At 50.7% G+C, this 19,051-nt stretch overlaps 1 protein-coding gene across 1 annotated transcript; it reads right to left on the bottom strand.

The window, feature by feature from the left end:
- Nucleotides 1–1,403: 1,403 nt before the first annotated feature.
- On the bottom strand, nt 1,404–17,978 carry LOC143942527 (atrial natriuretic peptide receptor 1-like). Its single transcript, XM_077463847.1, has 7 exons — nt 17,386–17,978; nt 8,896–9,019; nt 8,602–8,670; nt 8,341–8,515; nt 5,917–6,015; nt 5,551–5,642; nt 1,404–2,608 (listed from the first exon to the last, which is right to left on the bottom strand). The coding sequence occupies exons 1-7, from the start codon at nt 17,553–17,555 to the stop codon at nt 2,543–2,545; spliced, it is 795 nt and encodes a 264-aa protein (XP_077319973.1). The 5' UTR covers nt 17,556–17,978; the 3' UTR covers nt 1,404–2,542.
- Nucleotides 17,979–19,051: the final 1,073 nt, after the last annotated feature.

Genomic DNA, 19,051 nt, shown 5'->3' on the forward strand with positions numbered 1-19,051 from the left:
AGATAAGGAAAATTACGGGAAGTATTTGATAACATTTTCTATTTTCCCGGCACCAACATGGCGGCATACACGTGGTAAAATCTGCCATCGGTTGGTACCAGGAAAGTAAAATTACGGTAAGTATTTAATACAGTTTTCCACTTTCCTGGCGCCAACATGGCAGCATACATGTGGTAGTAACTGCTATGGATTGGTACCAGATAAGGAAAATTACGGTAAGTATTTAATACAGTTTTCCACTTTCCTAGTGCCAACATGGAGGCATACATGTGGTACCATCTGCCATGGTTTAGTAACAGGAAAGAATAATTACGGTACATATTTGCTACAATTTTCCACTTTCCTGGCATCAACATGGCGGCATACATGTGGTACTATATGCCATGGGTTGGTATCAGGAAAGTAAAATTACAGTAAGTATTTAATACAGTTTTCCATTTCCTGGCACCAACATGGCGGCATACATGTGGTAGTAACTGCCATGTATTGGTACCAGATAAGGAAAATTACGGGAAGTATTTGATAACATTTTCTATTTTCCCAGCACCAACATGGCGGCATACACGTGGTAACAACTGCCATCGGTTGGTACCAGGAAAGTAAAATTACGGTAAGTATTTAATACAGTTTTCCACTTTCCTAGCGCCAACATGGCGGCATACATGTAGTACCATCTGCCATGCATTGGTAACAGGAAAGAATAATTACGGTAAATATTTGATACAATTTTCCACTTTCCTGGTGTCAAAATGGCGGCATACATGTGGTACTATCTGCCATGGACTGGTACCAGTAAAGTAAAATTACAGTAAGTATTTGATACAGCTTTCCATTTCCTGGCGCCAACATGGCAGCATACATGTGGTAGTAACTGCTATGGATTGGTACCAGATAAGGAAAATTACGGTAAGTATTTAATACAGTTTTCCACTTTCCTAGCGCCAACATGGAGGCATACATGTGGTACCATCTGCCATGGACTGGTACCAGGAAAGAATAATTACGGTAAATATTTGATACAATTTTCCACTTTCCTGGTGTCAAAATGGCGGCATACATGTGGTACTATCTGCCACGGACTGGTACCAGTAAAGTAAAATTATAGTAAGTATTTGATACAGTTTTCCGTTTCCAGGCGCCAACATGGCGGCATACATGTGGTATAATATCTGCCATGGACTGGGACCAGGATAGGAAAATTATGGTAACTATTTTATACAATTTTCCATTTTCCTGGCGCCAGCATACTATAGTACTGTATGCTGCCATGGACTCGCGCCTGGAAAAGAAAATTGCGGTAAGAATTTGATACAATTTGCCAGTTTTACCACCCCCCCCCCCCCCTCCATCCAAACCCCACAGCTTCAAAAATACATCTGTAACCAAGAATACTATAACACATCGAGAATTTAGAAATATTTATAGCAGTAAATCAGGAACGTCCATTTCACATTTTGTAGCCCATAAAATCTTCCTTGGGCGTCGGAGGCCGAGATTTCCCACCAGAGGTTCTTTCTTCTTCGAGCTCCGGCTCGTGGGGTCCATTGGTCTGTTTGTGTTCAGTCACTTTTGAGCCCTCACAAAGCTCGAGAACCAAGGAATTAGAGACATGGAAATAAGTTAAGGTTTAACTAGCTGAAGGTAAGGGGGGTGGTCTTGATGGAGGTGTCCATGATAGAGAGAGACCTCGGGTGAGGTAGATGGGATGGCCAGTACCATCCTTATCAGTTCGGAGGAAGAGAGACTTTGGTGTTGTAGGCCCTCGTTGGCGTTGTAGGTCCTCGTTGGCTTTGTAGGTCCTCGTTGGCGTTGTAGGCTCTCGTTGGCGTTGTAGGCCCTCGTTGGCGTTGTAGGCCCTCGTTGGCGTTGTAGGCTCTCGTTGGGGTTGTAGGCCCTCGTTGGCGTTGTAGGTCCTCGTTGGCGTTGTAGGCCCTCGTTGGCGTTGTAGGCCCTCGTTGGCGTTGTAGGTCCTCGTTGGCGTTGTAGGCCCTCGTTGGCGTTGTAGGTCCTCGTTGGCGTTGTAGGCTCTCGTTGGCATTGTAGGCCCTCGTTGGCGTTGTAGGCCCTCGTTGGCGTTGTAGGCCCTCGTTGGCGTTGTAGGTCCTCATTGGCTATTCTACAGCGAAGGACCTTGGTTCTTCAAGGACATCACCAATGTATTCTGAGGAACGTACGTCTTTCTTCAGATAATTAAGCCTTAACTTAGTGTGTTGAAGAAGAACATCTATAGACACAATGCAGATCTGGTCTTTCAAGTGGGGGGGGGGGGACCATCTACACTTAGGAGACATCTCCTTGCCATTGGCGTCTGTAGTCCCTCACCTGCTCCATCTTTCGTTGCTAAGATACACGATGACGGCGCGGTTGCGTGTGCTGGTTCACACGTCTACATGTGAGGAAGGCCAACCGTCCTTGGCTTTGGTCCACGTTTTAGGCAGTTTACTCCACCACCACCCTCCTTAGTATCAATTGCCACTGTGAGGTGGAGACGTCTATGAGGTACAAACACGGCCCTGTTCCCCCGGTGAAGGCCACCAAGGTGTCACCCGTGGGTGCTGCTGCTGCTTCTTTCGCCCAGTAGCCAGTAGGTTCGGACCTTGCCTTTGCCCTGGGAAAGAGATGGGTTGAGATATGAGGAGCGTTGCCCATGCTGTGAAGAATGAGTAGAACTTGTCTACAGGACAGGAGCATAATTACCAGGGTCACAAAGGTCCCACTTGCGACCGAGCCCTGCCACTGTGGGGGGATCCTAGCCCTTCCCCCTTGAAGTTCCTTTCATATTTACGGGAAAGGCGCCAAGCGCCATAACTTCACTGCGCACTGCCCGAGCCAAGCTCAGCCGATTACTAATCAGCCAGCTCAAGGGGGTCCCCCCTTATACCTTATTCACTCTGCAGACTCTGATGTAAGGGGGAACTCTATTGATTCTGATGTAAGGGTGAACTCTGTTGACTCTCATGTACGGGGGAACTCTGTTGACTCTCGTGTAAGGGGGAACTCTGTTGGCTCTCGTATAAGGGGGAACTCTGTTGACTCTCATTTAAGGTGGAACTCTGTTGACTCTAGTGTAAAGTGGAACTCTGTTGACTCTCGTGTAAGGGGGAACTCTGTTGACTCTCGTATAAGGGGGAGCTCTGTGCACTCTGATGTAAGGGGGAAGTTTGTACACTCTGATGTAAGGGGGAACTCTGTGCACTGTGATGTAAGGGGGAACTCTGTTGACTCTAGTGTAAAGTGAAATTCTGTTGACTCTCGTGTAAGGGGGAACTCTGTTGACTCTCGTATAAGGGGGAACTCTGTTGACTCTCATGTAAGGGGGAACTCTGTTGACTCTCATGTAAGGGGGAACTCTGTTGACTCTTGTGTAAGGGGGAACTCTGTTGACTCTCGTGTAAGGGGGAACTCTGTTGACTCTCATTTAAGGTGGAACTCTGTTGACTCTAGTGTAAAGTGGAACTCTGTTGACTCTCGTGTAAGGGGGAACTCTGTTGACTCTCGTATAAGGGGGAGCTCTGTGCACTCTGATGTAAGGGGGAGCTCTGTGCACTCTGATGTAAGGGGGAAGTTTGTACACTCTGATGTAAGGGGGAACTCTGTTGACTCTAGTGTAAAGTGAAATTCTGTTGACTCTCGTGTAAGGGGGAACTCTGTTGACTCTCATGTAAGGGGGAACTCTGTTGACTCTTGTGTAAAGTGGAACTCTGTTGACTCTCGTGTAAGGGGGAACTCTGTTGACTCTCGTGTAAGGGGGAACTCTGTTGACTCTCGTGTAAGGGGGAACTCTGTTGACTCTCGTATAAGGGGGAGCTCTGTGCACTCTGATGTAAGGGGGAACTCTGTGCACTGTGATGTAAGGGGGAACTCTGTGCACTCTGATGTAAGGGGGAACTCTGTTGACTGTGATGTAAGGGGGAACTCTGTTGACTGTGATGTAAGGGGGAACTCTGTTGACCCTGATGTAAAGGGGAACTCTGTGCACTCTGATGTAAGGGGGAACTCTGTGCACTCTGATGTAAGGCGGAACTCTGTGCACTCTGATGTAAGGGGGAACTCTGTGCACTGATGTAAGGGGGAACTCTGTGCCCTCTGATGTAAGGGGGAACTCTGTGCACTGATGTAAGGGGGAACTCTGTGCCCTCTGATGTAAGGGGGAACTCTGTGCACTCTGATGTAAGGGGGAACTCTGTGCACTCTGATGTAAGGGGGAATTCTGTGCACTCTGATGTAAGGGGGAACTCTGTGCACTGTGATGTAAGGGGGAACTCTGTTGACTCTAGTGTAAAGTGAAATTCTGTTGACTCTCGTGTAAGGGGGAACTCTGTTGACTCTCGTATAAGGGGGAACTCTGTTGACTCTCATGTAAGGGGGAACTCTGTTGACTCTCATGTAAGGGGGAACTCTGTTGACTCTTGTGTAAGGGGGAACTCTGTTGACTCTCGTGTAAGGGGGAACTCTGTTGACTCTCATTTAAGGTGGAACTCTGTTGACTCTAGTGTAAAGTGGAACTCTGTTGACTCTCGTGTAAGGGGGAACTCTGTTGACTCTCGTATAAGGGGGAGCTCTGTGCACTCTGATGTAAGGGGGAGCTCTGTGCACTCTGATGTAAGGGGGAAGTTTGTACACTCTGATGTAAGGGGGAACTCTGTTGACTCTAGTGTAAAGTGAAATTCTGTTGACTCTCGTGTAAGGGGGAACTCTGTTGACTCTCATGTAAGGGGGAACTCTGTTGACTCTCATGTAAGGGGGAACTCTGTTGACTCTTGTGTAAAGTGGAACTCTGTTGACTCTCGTGTAAGGGGGAACTCTGTTGACTCTCGTGTAAGGGGGAACTCTGTTGACTCTCGTGTAAGGGGGAACTCTGTTGACTCTCGTATAAGGGGGAGCTCTGTGCACTCTGATGTAAGGGGGAACTCTGTGCACTGTGATGTAAGGGGGAACTCTGTGCACTCTGATGTAAGGGGGAACTCTGTTGACTGTGATGTAAGGGGGAACTCTGTTGACTGTGATGTAAGGGGGAACTCTGTTGACCCTGATGTAAAGGGGAACTCTGTGCACTCTGATGTAAGGGGGAACTCTGTGCACTCTGATGTAAGGCGGAACTCTGTGCACTCTGATGTAAGGGGGAACTCTGTGCACTGATGTAAGGGGGAACTCTGTGCCCTCTGATGTAAGGGGGAACTCTGTGCACTGATGTAAGGGGGAACTCTGTGCCCTCTGATGTAAGGGGGAACTCTGTGCACTCTGATGTAAGGGGGAACTCTGTGCACTGATGTAAGGGGGAACTCTGTGCCCTCTGATGTAAGGGGGAACTCTGTGCACTGATGTAAGGGGGAACTCTGTGCCCTCTGATGTAAGGGGGAACTCTGTGCACTCTGATGTAAGGGGGAACTCTGTGCACTCTGATGTAAGGGGGAATTCTGTGCACTGATGTAAGGGGGGACTCTGTAAAGTGGGAAAGACCCTGGGCTTGGGTCAGGGGGGCCCTTGATAGTTCCTTGCACCGGGGTCCTGAAGGCTCTAGATACGCCTCTAATACAAGATGTCCGTTACCTTCATCTCCACGTCACCTCTGAGTTCCAAATCAAAGCAGCTGAACTCTTCTAAGACGTCACGCGTGTCGGTGGAGACGTGGATCTTCAGTGCTACAAAACACAAAGACATGGAGCACATGAGGGCGGAGGAGGGGAGGATCCCGCTCAGGTCACACATGATGGAGAGCAATGGAGACATTCGGGGGACATTTTCACTAAACATCGGAAGAGACTCTCCGAGCCGAGAACCTCTGCAATCTAGAAGTGAAGAAGTCCTTCTAGGGTCCCAAAGAAACATCTACTGCCCCCCAAACACGAGAAGAAGACAAGAGTGGGCAATAGAGGTTGGCATCTTCATATCCCTCCCCCAGGCGGGCAATCTCACCTTCCCCATTGGACTCCATGCGTGACGCGGTGTTCACCGTATCTCCAAAGAGGCAATATCGGGGCATCTTCAGGCCCACCACTCCGGCACAGACGGGACCTAGACAGAAACAAAGCTGTATGAGGAGCGGGACCCCCGGGGAGGACGATACGGGGTCATATGATGGACCCTAGGGGGTTCCTGCCTTCCGTGCACCCGTCCCTTCCCCCGCTTCCTCCATGATCTGGGAACCGCTCCGCATTGCGGGAGTGCAATCCAAGACACGACCACTGCGGTCTCCTCCCTATTTCTGACATATAATCAGCCTCATTTATCAAAGTGTCTATACTAAGACGTTCCTCACAGCCACCTTCCGACTTACCTGACTAGTGATGGAGGGAGAGAGGAAGTCACACCGCACAGATCCAGGTAAGCAGATCCACCCACTGCAGAGGTAAGGATTATTCTGCGACCCCTGTGCATGGCAACGACCTCTGTGTATGCTGTAACCCCTGTGTCTCCAGAGTCTCTCGTGTCTCCTATGTCTCCAGTGACTCCTATGTTCTGGTGTCTCCAGTGACTCCTGTGCTCTGGTGTCTCCAGTGTCCTCTGTATCTCCAGTGACCCCTTGCCCCCTGTGTCTCCAGTGACCCCTGCCCTCCTGTGTCTCCAGTGACCCCTGCCCTCCTGTGTCTCCACTGACCCCTGCCCTCCTGTGTCTCCACTGACCCCTGCCCTCCTGTGTCTCCAATGTTCTGGTGTCTCCAGCGACTCCTGTGTTCTGGTGTCTCCAGCGTCCTCTGTGTCTCCAGTGACCCCTGCACTCCCATGTCTCCAGAGTTTCCCGTGTCTCCAGTGAACCCAGTGACAACTATGTCTCCAGTGTCCTCTGTGTCTCCAGTGACCCCTGCGCTCCTGTGTCTCCAGTGACCCCTGCGCTCCTGTGTCTCCAGTGACCCCTGCGCTCCTGTGTCTCCAGTGACCCCTGCGCTCCTGTGTCTCCAGTGACCCCTGCGCTCCTGTGTCTCCAGTGACCCCTGTGCTCCTGTGTCTCCAGTGACCCCTGCGTTCCTGTTTCTACAGTGACCCCTGCGCTCCTGTATCTTCAGTAACCCCTGTGCTCCTGCGTCTCCAGTGACCCCTGCGCTCATGTGTCTCCAGTGACCCCAGCGCTCCTGTGTCTCCAGTGACTTCTGTACTCCTGTGTCTCCAGTGACCCCTGTGCTCTGGTGCCTCCAGTGTCCTCTGTATCTCCAGTGACCCCTGCACTCCTGTGTCTCCAGTGACCCCAGCGCTCCTGTGTCTCCAGTGACCCCAGCGCTCCTGTGTCTCCAGTGACCCCTGCACTCCTGTGTCTCCAGTGACCCCTGCACTCCTGTGTCTCCAGTGACCCCTGTGCTCTGGTGCCTCCAGTGTCCTCTGTATCTCCAGTGACCCCAGCACTAATGTGTCTCCAGTGACCCCAGCGCTCCTGTGTCTCCAGTGACCCCTGCACTCCTGTGTCTCCAGTGACCCCTGCACTCCTGTGTCTCCAGTGACCCCTGTGCTCTGGTGCCTCCAGTGTCCTCTGTATCTCCAGTGACCCCAGCACTAATGTGTCTCCAGTGACCCCAGCGCTCCTGTGTCTCCAGTGACCCCTGCACTCCTGTGTCTCCAGTGACCCCTGCACTCCTGTGTCTCCAGTGACCCCTGTGCTCTGGTGCCTCCAGTGTCCTCTGTATCTCCAGTGACCCCAGCACTAATGTGTCTCCAGTGACCCCAGCGCTCCTGTGTATCCAGTGACCCCGGCACTCCTGTGTCTCCAGTGACCCCTGCACTCCTGTGTCTCCAGTGACCCCTGTGCTCTGGTGCCTCCAGTGTCCTCTGTATCTCCAGTGACCCCAGCACTAATGTGTCTCCAGTGACCCCAGCGCTCCTGTGTATCCAGTGACCCCGGCACTCCTGTGTCTCCAGTGACCCCTGCGCTCCTGTGTATCCAGTGACCCCTGCGCTCCTGTGTATCCAGTGACCCCTGCGCTCCTGTGTATCCAGTGACCCCTGTCCTCCTGTGTCTCCAGTGACCCCTGCTCTCCTGTGTCTCCAGTGTCCCCTGTGTCTCCAGGGACCTCTCTGTGTCAACAATGACTTCTGCCTCTCCTTTGTCTTCTGAGATTTCTGTGTCACCCAGCATCCAGTCTCAGGAACTAACTCCAGACCCCCCCCCCCCCCCCCCCCGGTGCCATCCTGTGACTCCAGTACGCCCCTTGTGCATCGCCATGAAGCCTCAGGTACCCCCTGTATTTCTCTCCCAGTGGATATGGGACCCCTGTCTGTGACATCCGGAAGCACAGCTAGTTATGGAGAAGGTCACAGTGTGTGTGACTGCAGAGGTCCGGGTCTGGACTGGACAAGGTCATAGGTTCTCTATGAGCAGGTGATATCCTTGGCCCCGCCCCCTCTCCTCACCTGTATTAATTCCTATCCGAAGTCGCAGCTGCTGAGTGGGACGATGTCGGATTTTAAACGTCTTGACGGCGTCCAGCAAGGCCAGAGACATCCGTGCGATCTCACCGGCATGGAGCTTCCCATTCCGGACCGGCAGCCCGGACACCACCATGTACGCGTCGCCGATCGTCTCCACCTAATAAACAGCGACAGCGATCACCCCCAGAAGAGACCAACCGAACCGTTCCTTCAGGGAAGGAGGCCTCCGCCTGCAGGACTTACCTTGTAGACGTCGAAGTTGTCTATGATGGCATCAAAACAAGTGTAGAGATCATTCAAGAGCGTGACCACCTGAAAGACAAAAGAGGGAAAGGAGGAGCGTGGGGGGTCAGGAGAACTAAAGAATCACTCCGCACCAAACTGATAATTCATAGAAATTCCCCCAATAGGGTTCCGGAGAGAGAGAAGAGAGGAGAGGAGAGGAGAGGACACTCTCAGGGGGGCAACTCTGCATCTAACAGTGGTAGGAGGGGTCTGAGATTTGTGGAGAGTATTGATCACGTGACTCCGGAGTACCTGCATTGGCGTACTTTCTGCCGATAGCGCCGTGAACCCGACAATGTCGCTGAAGTAGATGGTGACGCTATCAAAAGCCTCGGCCTGAACCGTCTCCCCTCTCTTCAGCTGCTCCGCCACAGAACTACAAGGATGGAAAGAGGCAGCATGACTATTCATAACTATACCCGCTGGAGGACTCTGCTCCTTCCTCCAGAACTCTCCTCTCCTGAAATACTCTGCTCCTTCCTCCAGAACTCTCCTCTCCTCAAATACTCTGCTCCTTCCTCCAGAACTCTCCTCTCCTCAAATACTCTGCTCCTTCCTCCAGAACTCTCCTCAAATACTCTGCTCCTTCCTCCAGAACTCTCCTCTCCTGAAATACTCTGCTCCTTCCTCCAGAACTCTCCTCTCCTCAAATACTCTGCTCCTTCCTCCAGAACTCTCCTCTCCTCAAATACTCTGCTCCTTCCTCCAGAACTCTCCTCAAATACTCTGCTCCTTCCTCCAGAACTCTCCTCTCCTGAAATACTCTGCTCCTTCCTCCAGAACTCTCCTCTCCTCAAATACTCTGCTCCTTCCTCCAGAACTCTCCTCTCCTCAAATACTCTGCTCCTTCCTCCAGAACTCTCCTCTCCTGAAATACTCTGCTCCTTCCTCCAGAACTCTCCTCTCCTGAAATACTCTGCTCCTTCCTCCAGAACTCTCCTCTCCTGAAATACTCTGCTCCTTCCTCCAGAACTCTCCTCTCCTCAAATACTCTGCTCCTTCCTCCAGAACTCTCCTCTCCTCAAATACTCTGCTCCTTCCTCCAGAACTCTCCTCTCCTCAAATACTCTGCTCCTTCCTCCAGAACTCTCCTCTCCTGAAATACTCTGCTCCTTCCTCCAGAACTCTCCTCTCCTCAAATACTCTGCTCCTTCCTCCAGAACTCTCCTCTCCTGAAATACTCTTCTCCTTCCTCCAGAACTCTCCTCTCCTGAAATACTCTGCTCCTTCCTCCAGAACTCTCCTCTCCTGAAATACTCTGCTCCTTCCTCCAGAACTCTCCTCTCCTCAAATACTCTGCTCCTTCCTCCAGAACTCTCCTCTCCTCAAATACTCTGCTCCTTCCTCCAGAACTCTCCTCTCCTGAAATACTCTGCTCCTTCCTCCAGAACTCTCCTCTCCTCAAATACTCTGCTCCTTCCTCCAGAACTCTCCTCTCCTCAAATACTCTGCTCCTTCCTCCAGAACTCTCCTCTCCTGAAATACTCTGCTCCTTCCTCCAGAACTCTCCTCTCCTGAAATACTCTGCTCCTTCCTCCAGAACTCTCCTCTCCTGAAATACTCTGCTCCTTCCTCCAGAACTCTCCTCTCCTCAAATACTCTGCTCCTTCCTCCAGAAATCTCCTCTCCTCAAATACTCTGCTCCTTCCTCCAGAACTCTCCTCTCCTGAAATACTCTGCTCCTTCCTCCAGAACTCTCCTCTCCTGAAATACTCTGCTCCTTCCTCCAGAACTCTCCTCTCCTCAAATACTCTGCTCCTTCCTCCAGAACTCTCCTCTCCTGAAATACTCTGCTCCTTCCTCCAGAACTCTCCTCTCCTGAAATACTCTGCTCCTTCCTCCAGAACTCTCCTCTCCTCAAATACTCTGCTCCTTCCTCCAGAACTCTCCTCTCCTGAAATACTCTGCTCCTTCCTCCAGAACTCTCCTCTCCTCAAATACTCTGCTCCTTCCTCCAGAACTCTCCTCTCCTCAAATACTCTGCTCCTTCCTCCATAACTCTCCTCTCCTGAAATACTCTGCTCCTTCCTCCAGAACTCTCCTCTCCTGAAATACTCTGCACTGCTGGAGGACTCTGCTCCTTCCTCTATAACTCTCCTCTCCTGAAATACTCCGCTCCTTCCTCCAGAACTCTCCTCTCCTGAAATACTCTGCTCCTTCCTCCAGAACTCTCCTCTCCTCAAATACTCTGCTCCTTCCTCCAGAACTCTCCTCTCCTGAAATACTCTGCTCCTTCCTCCAGAACTCTCCTCTCCTCAAATACTCTGCTCCTTCCTCCAGAACTCTCCTCTCCTCAAATACTCTGCTCCTTCCTCCAGAACTCTCCTCTCCTGAAATACTCTGCTCCTTCCTCCAGAACTCTCCTCTCCTGAAATACTCTGCTCCTTCCTCCAGAACTCTCCTCTCCTGAAATACTCTGCTCCTTCCTCCAGAACTCTCCTCTCCTCAAATACTCTGCTCCTTCCTCCAGAACTCTCCTCTCCTCAAATACTCTGCTCCTTCCTCCAGAACTCTCCTCTCCTGAAATACTCTGCTCCTTCCTCCAGAACTCTCCTCTCCTGAAATACTCTGCTCCTTCCTCCAGAACTCTCCTCTCCTCAAATACTCTGCTCCTTCCTCCAGAACTCTCCTCTCCTGAAATACTCTTCTCCTTCCTCCAGAACTCTCCTCTCCTGAAATACTCTGCTCCTTCCTCCAGAACTCTCCTCTCCTGAAATACTCTGCTCCTTCCTCCAGAACTCTCCTCTCCTCAAATACTCTGCTCCTTCCTCCAGAACTCTCCTCTCCTCAAATACTCTGCTCCTTCCTCCAGAACTCTCCTCTCCTGAAATACTCTGCTCCTTCCTCCAGAACTCTCCTCTCCTCAAATACTCTGCTCCTTCCTCCAGAACTCTCCTCTCCTCAAATACTCTGCTCCTTCCTCCAGAACTCTCCTCTCCTGAAATACTCTGCTCCTTCCTCCAGAACTCTCCTCTCCTGAAATACTCTGCTCCTTCCTCCAGAACTCTCCTCTCCTGAAATACTCTGCTCCTTCCTCCAGAACTCTCCTCTCCTCAAATACTCTGCTCCTTCCTCCAGAAATCTCCTCTCCTCAAATACTCTGCTCCTTCCTCCAGAACTCTCCTCTCCTGAAATACTCTGCTCCTTCCTCCAGAACTCTCCTCTCCTGAAATACTCTGCTCCTTCCTCCAGAACTCTCCTCTCCTCAAATACTCTGCTCCTTCCTCCAGAACTCTCCTCTCCTGAAATACTCTGCTCCTTCCTCCAGAACTCTCCTCTCCTGAAATACTCTGCTCCTTCCTCCAGAACTCTCCTCTCCTCAAATACTCTGCTCCTTCCTCCAGAACTCTCCTCTCCTGAAATACTCTGCTCCTTCCTCCAGAACTCTCCTCTCCTCAAATACTCTGCTCCTTCCTCCAGAACTCTCCTCTCCTCAAATACTCTGCTCCTTCCTCCATAACTCTCCTCTCCTGAAATACTCTGCTCCTTCCTCCAGAACTCTCCTCTCCTGAAATACTCTGCACTGCTGGAGGACTCTGCTCCTTCCTCTATAACTCTCCTCTCCTGAAATACTCCGCTCCTTCCTCCAGAACTCTCCTCTCCTGAAATACTCTGCTCCTTCCTCCAGAACTCTCCTCTGCTGAAATACTCCACTCCTTCCTCCAGAACTCTCCTCTCCTGAAATACTCTGCTCCTTCCTCCAGAACTCTCCTCTCCTCAAATACTCTGCTCCTTCCTCCAGAACTCTCCTCAAATACTCTGCTCCTTCCTCCAGAACTCTCCTCTCCTCAAATACTCTGCTCCTTCCTCCAGAACTCTCCTCTCCTCAAATACTCTGCTCCTTCCTCCAGAACTCTCCTCTCCTGAAATACTCTGCACTGCTGGAGGACTCTGCTCCTTCCTCTATAACTCTCCTCTCCTGAAATACTCCGCTCCTTCCTCCAGAACTCTCCTCTCCTGAAATACTCTGCTTTCCTGAAATACTCTGCTCCTTCCTCCAGAACTCTCCTCTCCTGAAATACTCTGCTCCTTCCTCCAGAACTCTCCTCTGCTGAAATACTCTGCTCCTTCCTCCAGAACTCTCCTCTCCTGAAATACTCCACTCCTTCCTCCAGAACTCTCCTCTCCTGAAATACTCTGCTCCTTCCTCCAGAACTCTCCTCTCCTCAAATACTCTGCTCCTTCCTCCAGAACTCTCCTCAAATACTCTGCTCCTTCCTCCAGAACTCTCCTCTCCTCAAATTCTCTGCTCCTTCCTCCAGAACTCTCCTCTCCTCAAATACTCTGCTCCTTCCTCCAGAACTCTCCTCTCCTGAAATACTCTGCTCCTTCGTCCAGAACTCTCCTCTCCTGAAATACTCTGCTCCTTCCTCCAGAACTCTCCTCTCCTCAAATACTCTGCTCCTTCCTCCAGAACTCTCCTCTCCTGAAATACTCTGCTCCTTCCTCCAGAACTCTCCTCTCCTCAAATACTCTGCTCCTTCCTCCAGAACTCTCCTCTCCTGAAATACTCTGCTCCTTCCTCCAGAACTCTCCTCTCCTGAAATACTCTGCTCCTTCCTCCAGAACTCTCCTCTCCTCAAATACTCTGCTCCTTCCTCCAGAACTCTCCTCTCCTCAAATACTCTGCTCCTTCCTCCAGAACTCTCCTCTCCTGAAATACTCTGCTCCTTCCTCCAGAACTCTCCTCTCCTGAAATACTCTGCTCCTTCCTCCAGAACTCTCCTCTCCTGAAATACTCTGCTCCTTCCTCCAGAACTCTCCTCTCCTCAAATACTCTGCTCCTTCCTCCAGAACTCTCCTCTCCTCAAATACTCTGCTCCTTCCTCCAGAACTCTCCTCTCCTGAAATACTCTGCTCCTTCCTCCAGAACTCTCCTCTCCTGAAATACTCTGCTCCTTCCTCCAGAACTCTCCTCTCCTGAAATACTCTGCTCCTTCCTCCAGAACTCTCCTCTCCTCAAATACTCTGCTCCTTCCTCCAGAACTCTCCTCTCCTGAAATACTCTGCTCCTTCCTCCAGAACTCTCCTCTCCTGAAATACTCTGCTCCTTCCTCCAGAACTCTCCTCTCCTCAAATACTCTGCTCCTTCCTCCAGAACTCTCCTCTCCTGAAATACTCTGCTCCTTCCTCCAGAACTCTCCTCTCCTCAAATACTCTGCTCCTTCCTCCAGAACTCTCCTCTCCTCAAATACTCTGCTCCTTCCTCCAGAACTCTCCTCTCCTCAAATACTCTGCTCCTTCCTCCAGAACTCTCCTCTCCTCAAATACTCTGCTCCTTCCTCCAGAACTCTCCTCTCCTGAAATACTCTGCACTGCTGGAGGACTCTGCTCCTTCCTCTATAACTCTCCTCTCCTGAAATACTCCGCTCCTTCCTCCAGAACTCTCCTCTCCTGAAATACTCTGCTTTCCTGAAATACTCTGCTCCTTCCTCCAGAACTCTCCTCTCCTGAAATACTCTGCTCCTTCCTCCAGAACTCTCCTCTGCTGAAATACTCCACTCCTTCCTCCAGAACTCTCCTCTCCTGAAATACTCTGCTCCTTCCTCCAGAACTCTCCTCTCCTCAAATACTCTGCTCCTTCCTCCAGAACTCTCCTCAAATACTCTGCTCCTTCCTCCAGAACTCTCCTCTCCTCAAATACTCTGCTCCTTCCTCCAGAACTCTCCTCTCCTCAAATACTCTGCTCCTTCCTCCAGAACTCTCCTCTCCTGAAATACTCTGCACTGCTGGAGGACTCTGCTCCTTCCTCTATAACTCTCCTCTCCTGAAATACTCTGCTTTCCTGAAATACTCTGCTCCTTCCTCCAGAACTCTCCTCTCCTGAAATACTCTGCTCCTTCCTCCAGAACTCTCCTCTGCTGAAATACTCTGCTCCTTCCTCCAGAACTCTCCTCTCCTGAAATACTCCACTCCTTCCTCCAGAACTCTCCTCTCCTGAAATACTCTGCTCCTTCCTCCAGAACTCTCCTCTCCTGAAATACTCTGCACTGCTGGAGGACTCTGCTCCTTCCTCCAGAACTCTCCTCTCCTGAAATACTCTGCTTTCCTGAAATACTCTGCTCCTTCCTCCAGAACTCTCCTCTCCTGAAATACTCTGCTCCTTCCTCCAGAACTCTCCTCTGCTGAAATACTCTGCTCCTTCCTCCAGAACTCTCCTCTCCTGAAATACTCCACTCCTTCCTCCAGAACTCTCCTCTCCTGAAATACTCTGCTCCTTCCTCCAGAACTCTCCTCTCCTCAAATACTCTGCTCCTTCCTCCAGAACTCTCCTCTCCTGAAATACTCTGCTCCTTCCTCCAGAACTCTCCTCTCCTGAAATACTCTGCTCCTTCCTCCAGAACTCTCCTCTCCTCAAATACTCTGCTCCTTCCTCCAGAACTCTCCTCTCCTCAAATACTCTGCTCCTTCCTCCAGAACTCTCCTCTCCTCAAATACTCTGCTCCTTCCTCCAGAACTCTCCTCTCCTGAAATACTCTGCTCCTTCCTCCAGAACTCTCCTCTCCTGAAATACTCTGCACTGCTGGAGGACTCTACTCCTTCCTCTATAACTCTCCTCTCCTGAAATACTCCGCTCCTTCCTCCAGAACTCTCCTCTCCTGAAATACTCTGCCTTTCCTGAAATACTCTGCTCCTTCCTCCAGAACTCTCCTCTCCTGAAATACTCTGCTCCTTCCTCCAGAACTCTCCTCTGCTGAAATACTCTTCTCCTTCCTCCAGAACTCTCCTCTCCTGAAATACTCCACTCCTTCCTCCAGAACTCTCCTCTCCTGAAATACTCTGCTCCTTCCTCCAGAACTCTCCTCTCCTCAAATACTCTGCTCCTTCCTCCAGAACTCTCCTCAAATACTCTGCTCCTTCCTCCAGAACTCTCCTCTCCTCAAATTCTCTGCTCCTTCCTCCAGAACTCTCCTCTCCTCAAATACTCTGCTCCTTCTTCCAGAACTCTCCTCTCCTGAAATACTCTGCTCCTTCCTCCAGAACTCTCCTCTCCTGAAATACTCTGCACTGCTGGAGGACTCTGCTCCTTCCTCTATAACTCTCCTCTCCTGAAATACTCCGCTCCTTCCTCCAGAACTCTCCTCTCCTGAAATACTCTGCTTTCCTGAAATACTCTGCTCCTTCCTCCAGAACTCTCCTCTCCTGAAATACTCTGCTCCTTCCTCCAGAACTCTCCTCTGCTGAAATACTCTGCTCCTTCCTCCAGAACTCTCCTCTCCTGAAATACTCCACTCCTTCCTCCAGAACTCTCCTCTCCTGAAATACTCTGCTCCTTCCTCCAGAACTCTCCTCAAATACTCTGCTCCTTCCTCCAGAACTCTCCTCTCCTCAAATACTCTGCTCCTTCCTCCAGAACTCTCCTCTCCTCAAATACTCTGCTCCTTCCTCCAGAACTCTCCTCTCCTGAAATACTCTGCTCCTTCCTCCAGAACTCTCCTCTCCGGAAATACTCTGCTCCTTCCTCCAGAACTCTCCTCTCCGGAAATACTCTGCTCTACTGGAGGACTCTGCTCCTTCCTCCAGAACTCTCCTCTCCTGAAATACTCTGCTCCTTCCTCCAGAACTCTCCTCTCCTGAAATACTCTGCTCCTTCCTCCAGAACTCTCCTCTCCTCAAATACTCTGCTCCTTCCTCCAGAACTCTCCTCTCTGGAAATACTCTGCTCTACTGGAGGACTCTGCTCCTTCCTCCAGAACTCTCCTCTCCTGAAATACTCTGCTCCTTCCTCCAGAACTCTCCTCTCCTGAAATACTCTGCTCTGCTGGAGGTCTCTGCTCCTTCCTCTATAACTCTCCTCTCCTGAAATACTCTGCTCCTTCCTCCAGAACTCTCCTCTCCTGAAATACTCTGCTCTGCTGGATGAATCTGCTCCTTCCTCCAGAACTCTCCTCTCCTGAAATACTCTGCTCTGCTGGAGGTCTCTGCTCCTTCCTCTATAACTCTCCTCTCCTAAAATACTCTGCTCCTTCCTCCAGAACTCTCCTCTCCTGAAATACTCTGCTCTGCTGGAGGTCTCTGCTCCTTCCTCTATAACTCTCCTCTCCTGAAATACTCTGCTCTGCTGGAGGACTCTGCTCCTTCCTCTATAACTCTCCTCTCCTGAAATACTCTGCTCTGCTGGAGGTCTCTGCTCCTTCCTCTATAACTCTCCTCTCCTGAAATACTCTGCTCTGCTGGAGGTCTCTGCTCCTTCCTCTATAACTCTCCTCTCCTGAAATACTCTGCTCCTTCCTCCAGAACTCTCCTCTCCTGAAATACTCTGCTGGAGGATTCTGCTCCTTCCTCTATCTCTCCTCTCCTGAAATAATCTGCACTGCTGGAGGACTCTGCTTCTTCCTCTATAACTCTCCTCTCCTGAAATACTCTGCACCGCTGGGGGACTCTGCTCCTTCCTCTATAACTCTCTTCTCCTTAAATACTCTGCAAGGCTGGAGGACTCTGCTCCTTCCTCTAAAACTCTCCTCTCCTGAAATACTCTGCACTGCTGGAGGACTCTGCTCCCTCCTCTATAACTCTCCTCTCCTGAAATACTCTGCTCTGCTGGGTGAATCTGCCCCCTCCTCCAGAACTCTCCTCTCCTGAAATACTCTGCTGGATGACTCTGCTCCTTCCTCTATAACTCCTCTCCTGAAATACTCTGCATGGCTGGATGACTCTGCTCCTTCTTCTATAACTCTCCTCTCCTGAAATACTTTGCACCGCTGAAGCAAAGTTTGGGTAGCTCTGTCTCCTCATACTCACTGGGGAAGTATCTGGTAGAGGAGAGCCTCGGCCTTGCGTTTCTCCTCTAGGTACGCCTGCGTCCGGTCCTCCACCAGCTCCTCCAGGTTATTGGCATACTGCTCCATGCGGGAGAGAAGATTGTCCAAGATGTTCGAGCTGTTCTCCCTGCAAACCACAGACATGACCATGTACTCACAGGACCACCACCAACAGACATGACCACGTACTCATAGGACCACCACCAACAGACATGACCATGTACTCACAGGACCACCACCAACAGACATGACCATGTACTCATAGGACCACCACCAACAGACATGACCATGTACTCACAGGACCACCACCAACAGACATGACCATGTACTCATAGGACCACCACCAACAGACATGACCATGTACTCATAGGACCACCACCAACAGACATGACCACGTACTCATAGGACCACCACCAACAGACATGACCATGTACTCATAGGACCACCACCAACAGACATGACCATGTACTCATAGGACCACCACCAACAGACATGACCATGTACTCACAGGACCACCACCAACAGACATGACCATGTACTCATAGGACCACCACCAACAGACATGACCACGTACTCATAGTGTACTCAGAGGACCACCACCAACAGACATGACCATGTACAGACATGACCATGTACTCATAGGACCACCACCAACAGACATGACCATGTACTCATAGGACCACCACCAACAGACATGACCATGTACTCATAGGACCACCACCAACAGACATGACCATGTACTCATAGGACCACCACCAACAGACATGACCATGTACTCATAGGACCACCACCAACAGACATGACCATGTACTCATAGGACCACCACCAACAGACATGACCACGTACTCATAGGACCACCACCAACAGACATGACCATGTACTCATAGGACCACCACCAACAGACATGACCATGTACTCATAGGACCACCACCAACAGACATGACCATGTACTCATAGGACCACCACCAACAGACATGACCACGTACTCATAGGACCACCACCAACAGACATGACCATGTACTCATAGGACCACCACCAACAGACATGACCATGTACTCATAGGACCACCACCAACAGACATGACCACGTACTCATAGGACCACCACCAACAGACATGACCATGTACTCATAGGACCACCACCAACAGACATGACCACGTACTCATAGGACCACCACCAACAGACATGACCATGTACTCATAGGACCACCACCAACAGACATGACCATGTACTCATAGGACCACCACCAACAGACATGACCACGTACTCATAGGACCACCACCAACAGACATGACCATGTACTCATAGGACCACCACCAACAGACATGACCATGTACTCATAGGACCACCACAACAGACATGACCATGTACTCAAGGACCACCACCAACAGACATGACCATGTACTCATAGGACCACCACCAACAGACATGACCATGTACTCATAGGACCACCACCAACAGACATGACCATGTACTCATAGGACCACCACCAACAGACATGACCATGTACTCATAGGACCACCACCAACAGACATGACCATGTACTCATAGGACCACCACCAACAGACATGACCATGTACTCATAGGACCACCACCAACAGACATGACCATGTACTCATAGGACCACCACCAACAGACATGACCACG

Source organism: Lithobates pipiens, unplaced genomic scaffold (genome assembly GCF_037356315.1).
Source record: "Lithobates pipiens isolate NorthernLeopardFrog02 unplaced genomic scaffold, aLitPip1_a1.2 Scaffold_30, whole genome shotgun sequence".
Classification (NCBI taxonomy): Eukaryota; Metazoa; Chordata; class Amphibia; order Anura; family Ranidae; genus Lithobates; species Lithobates pipiens.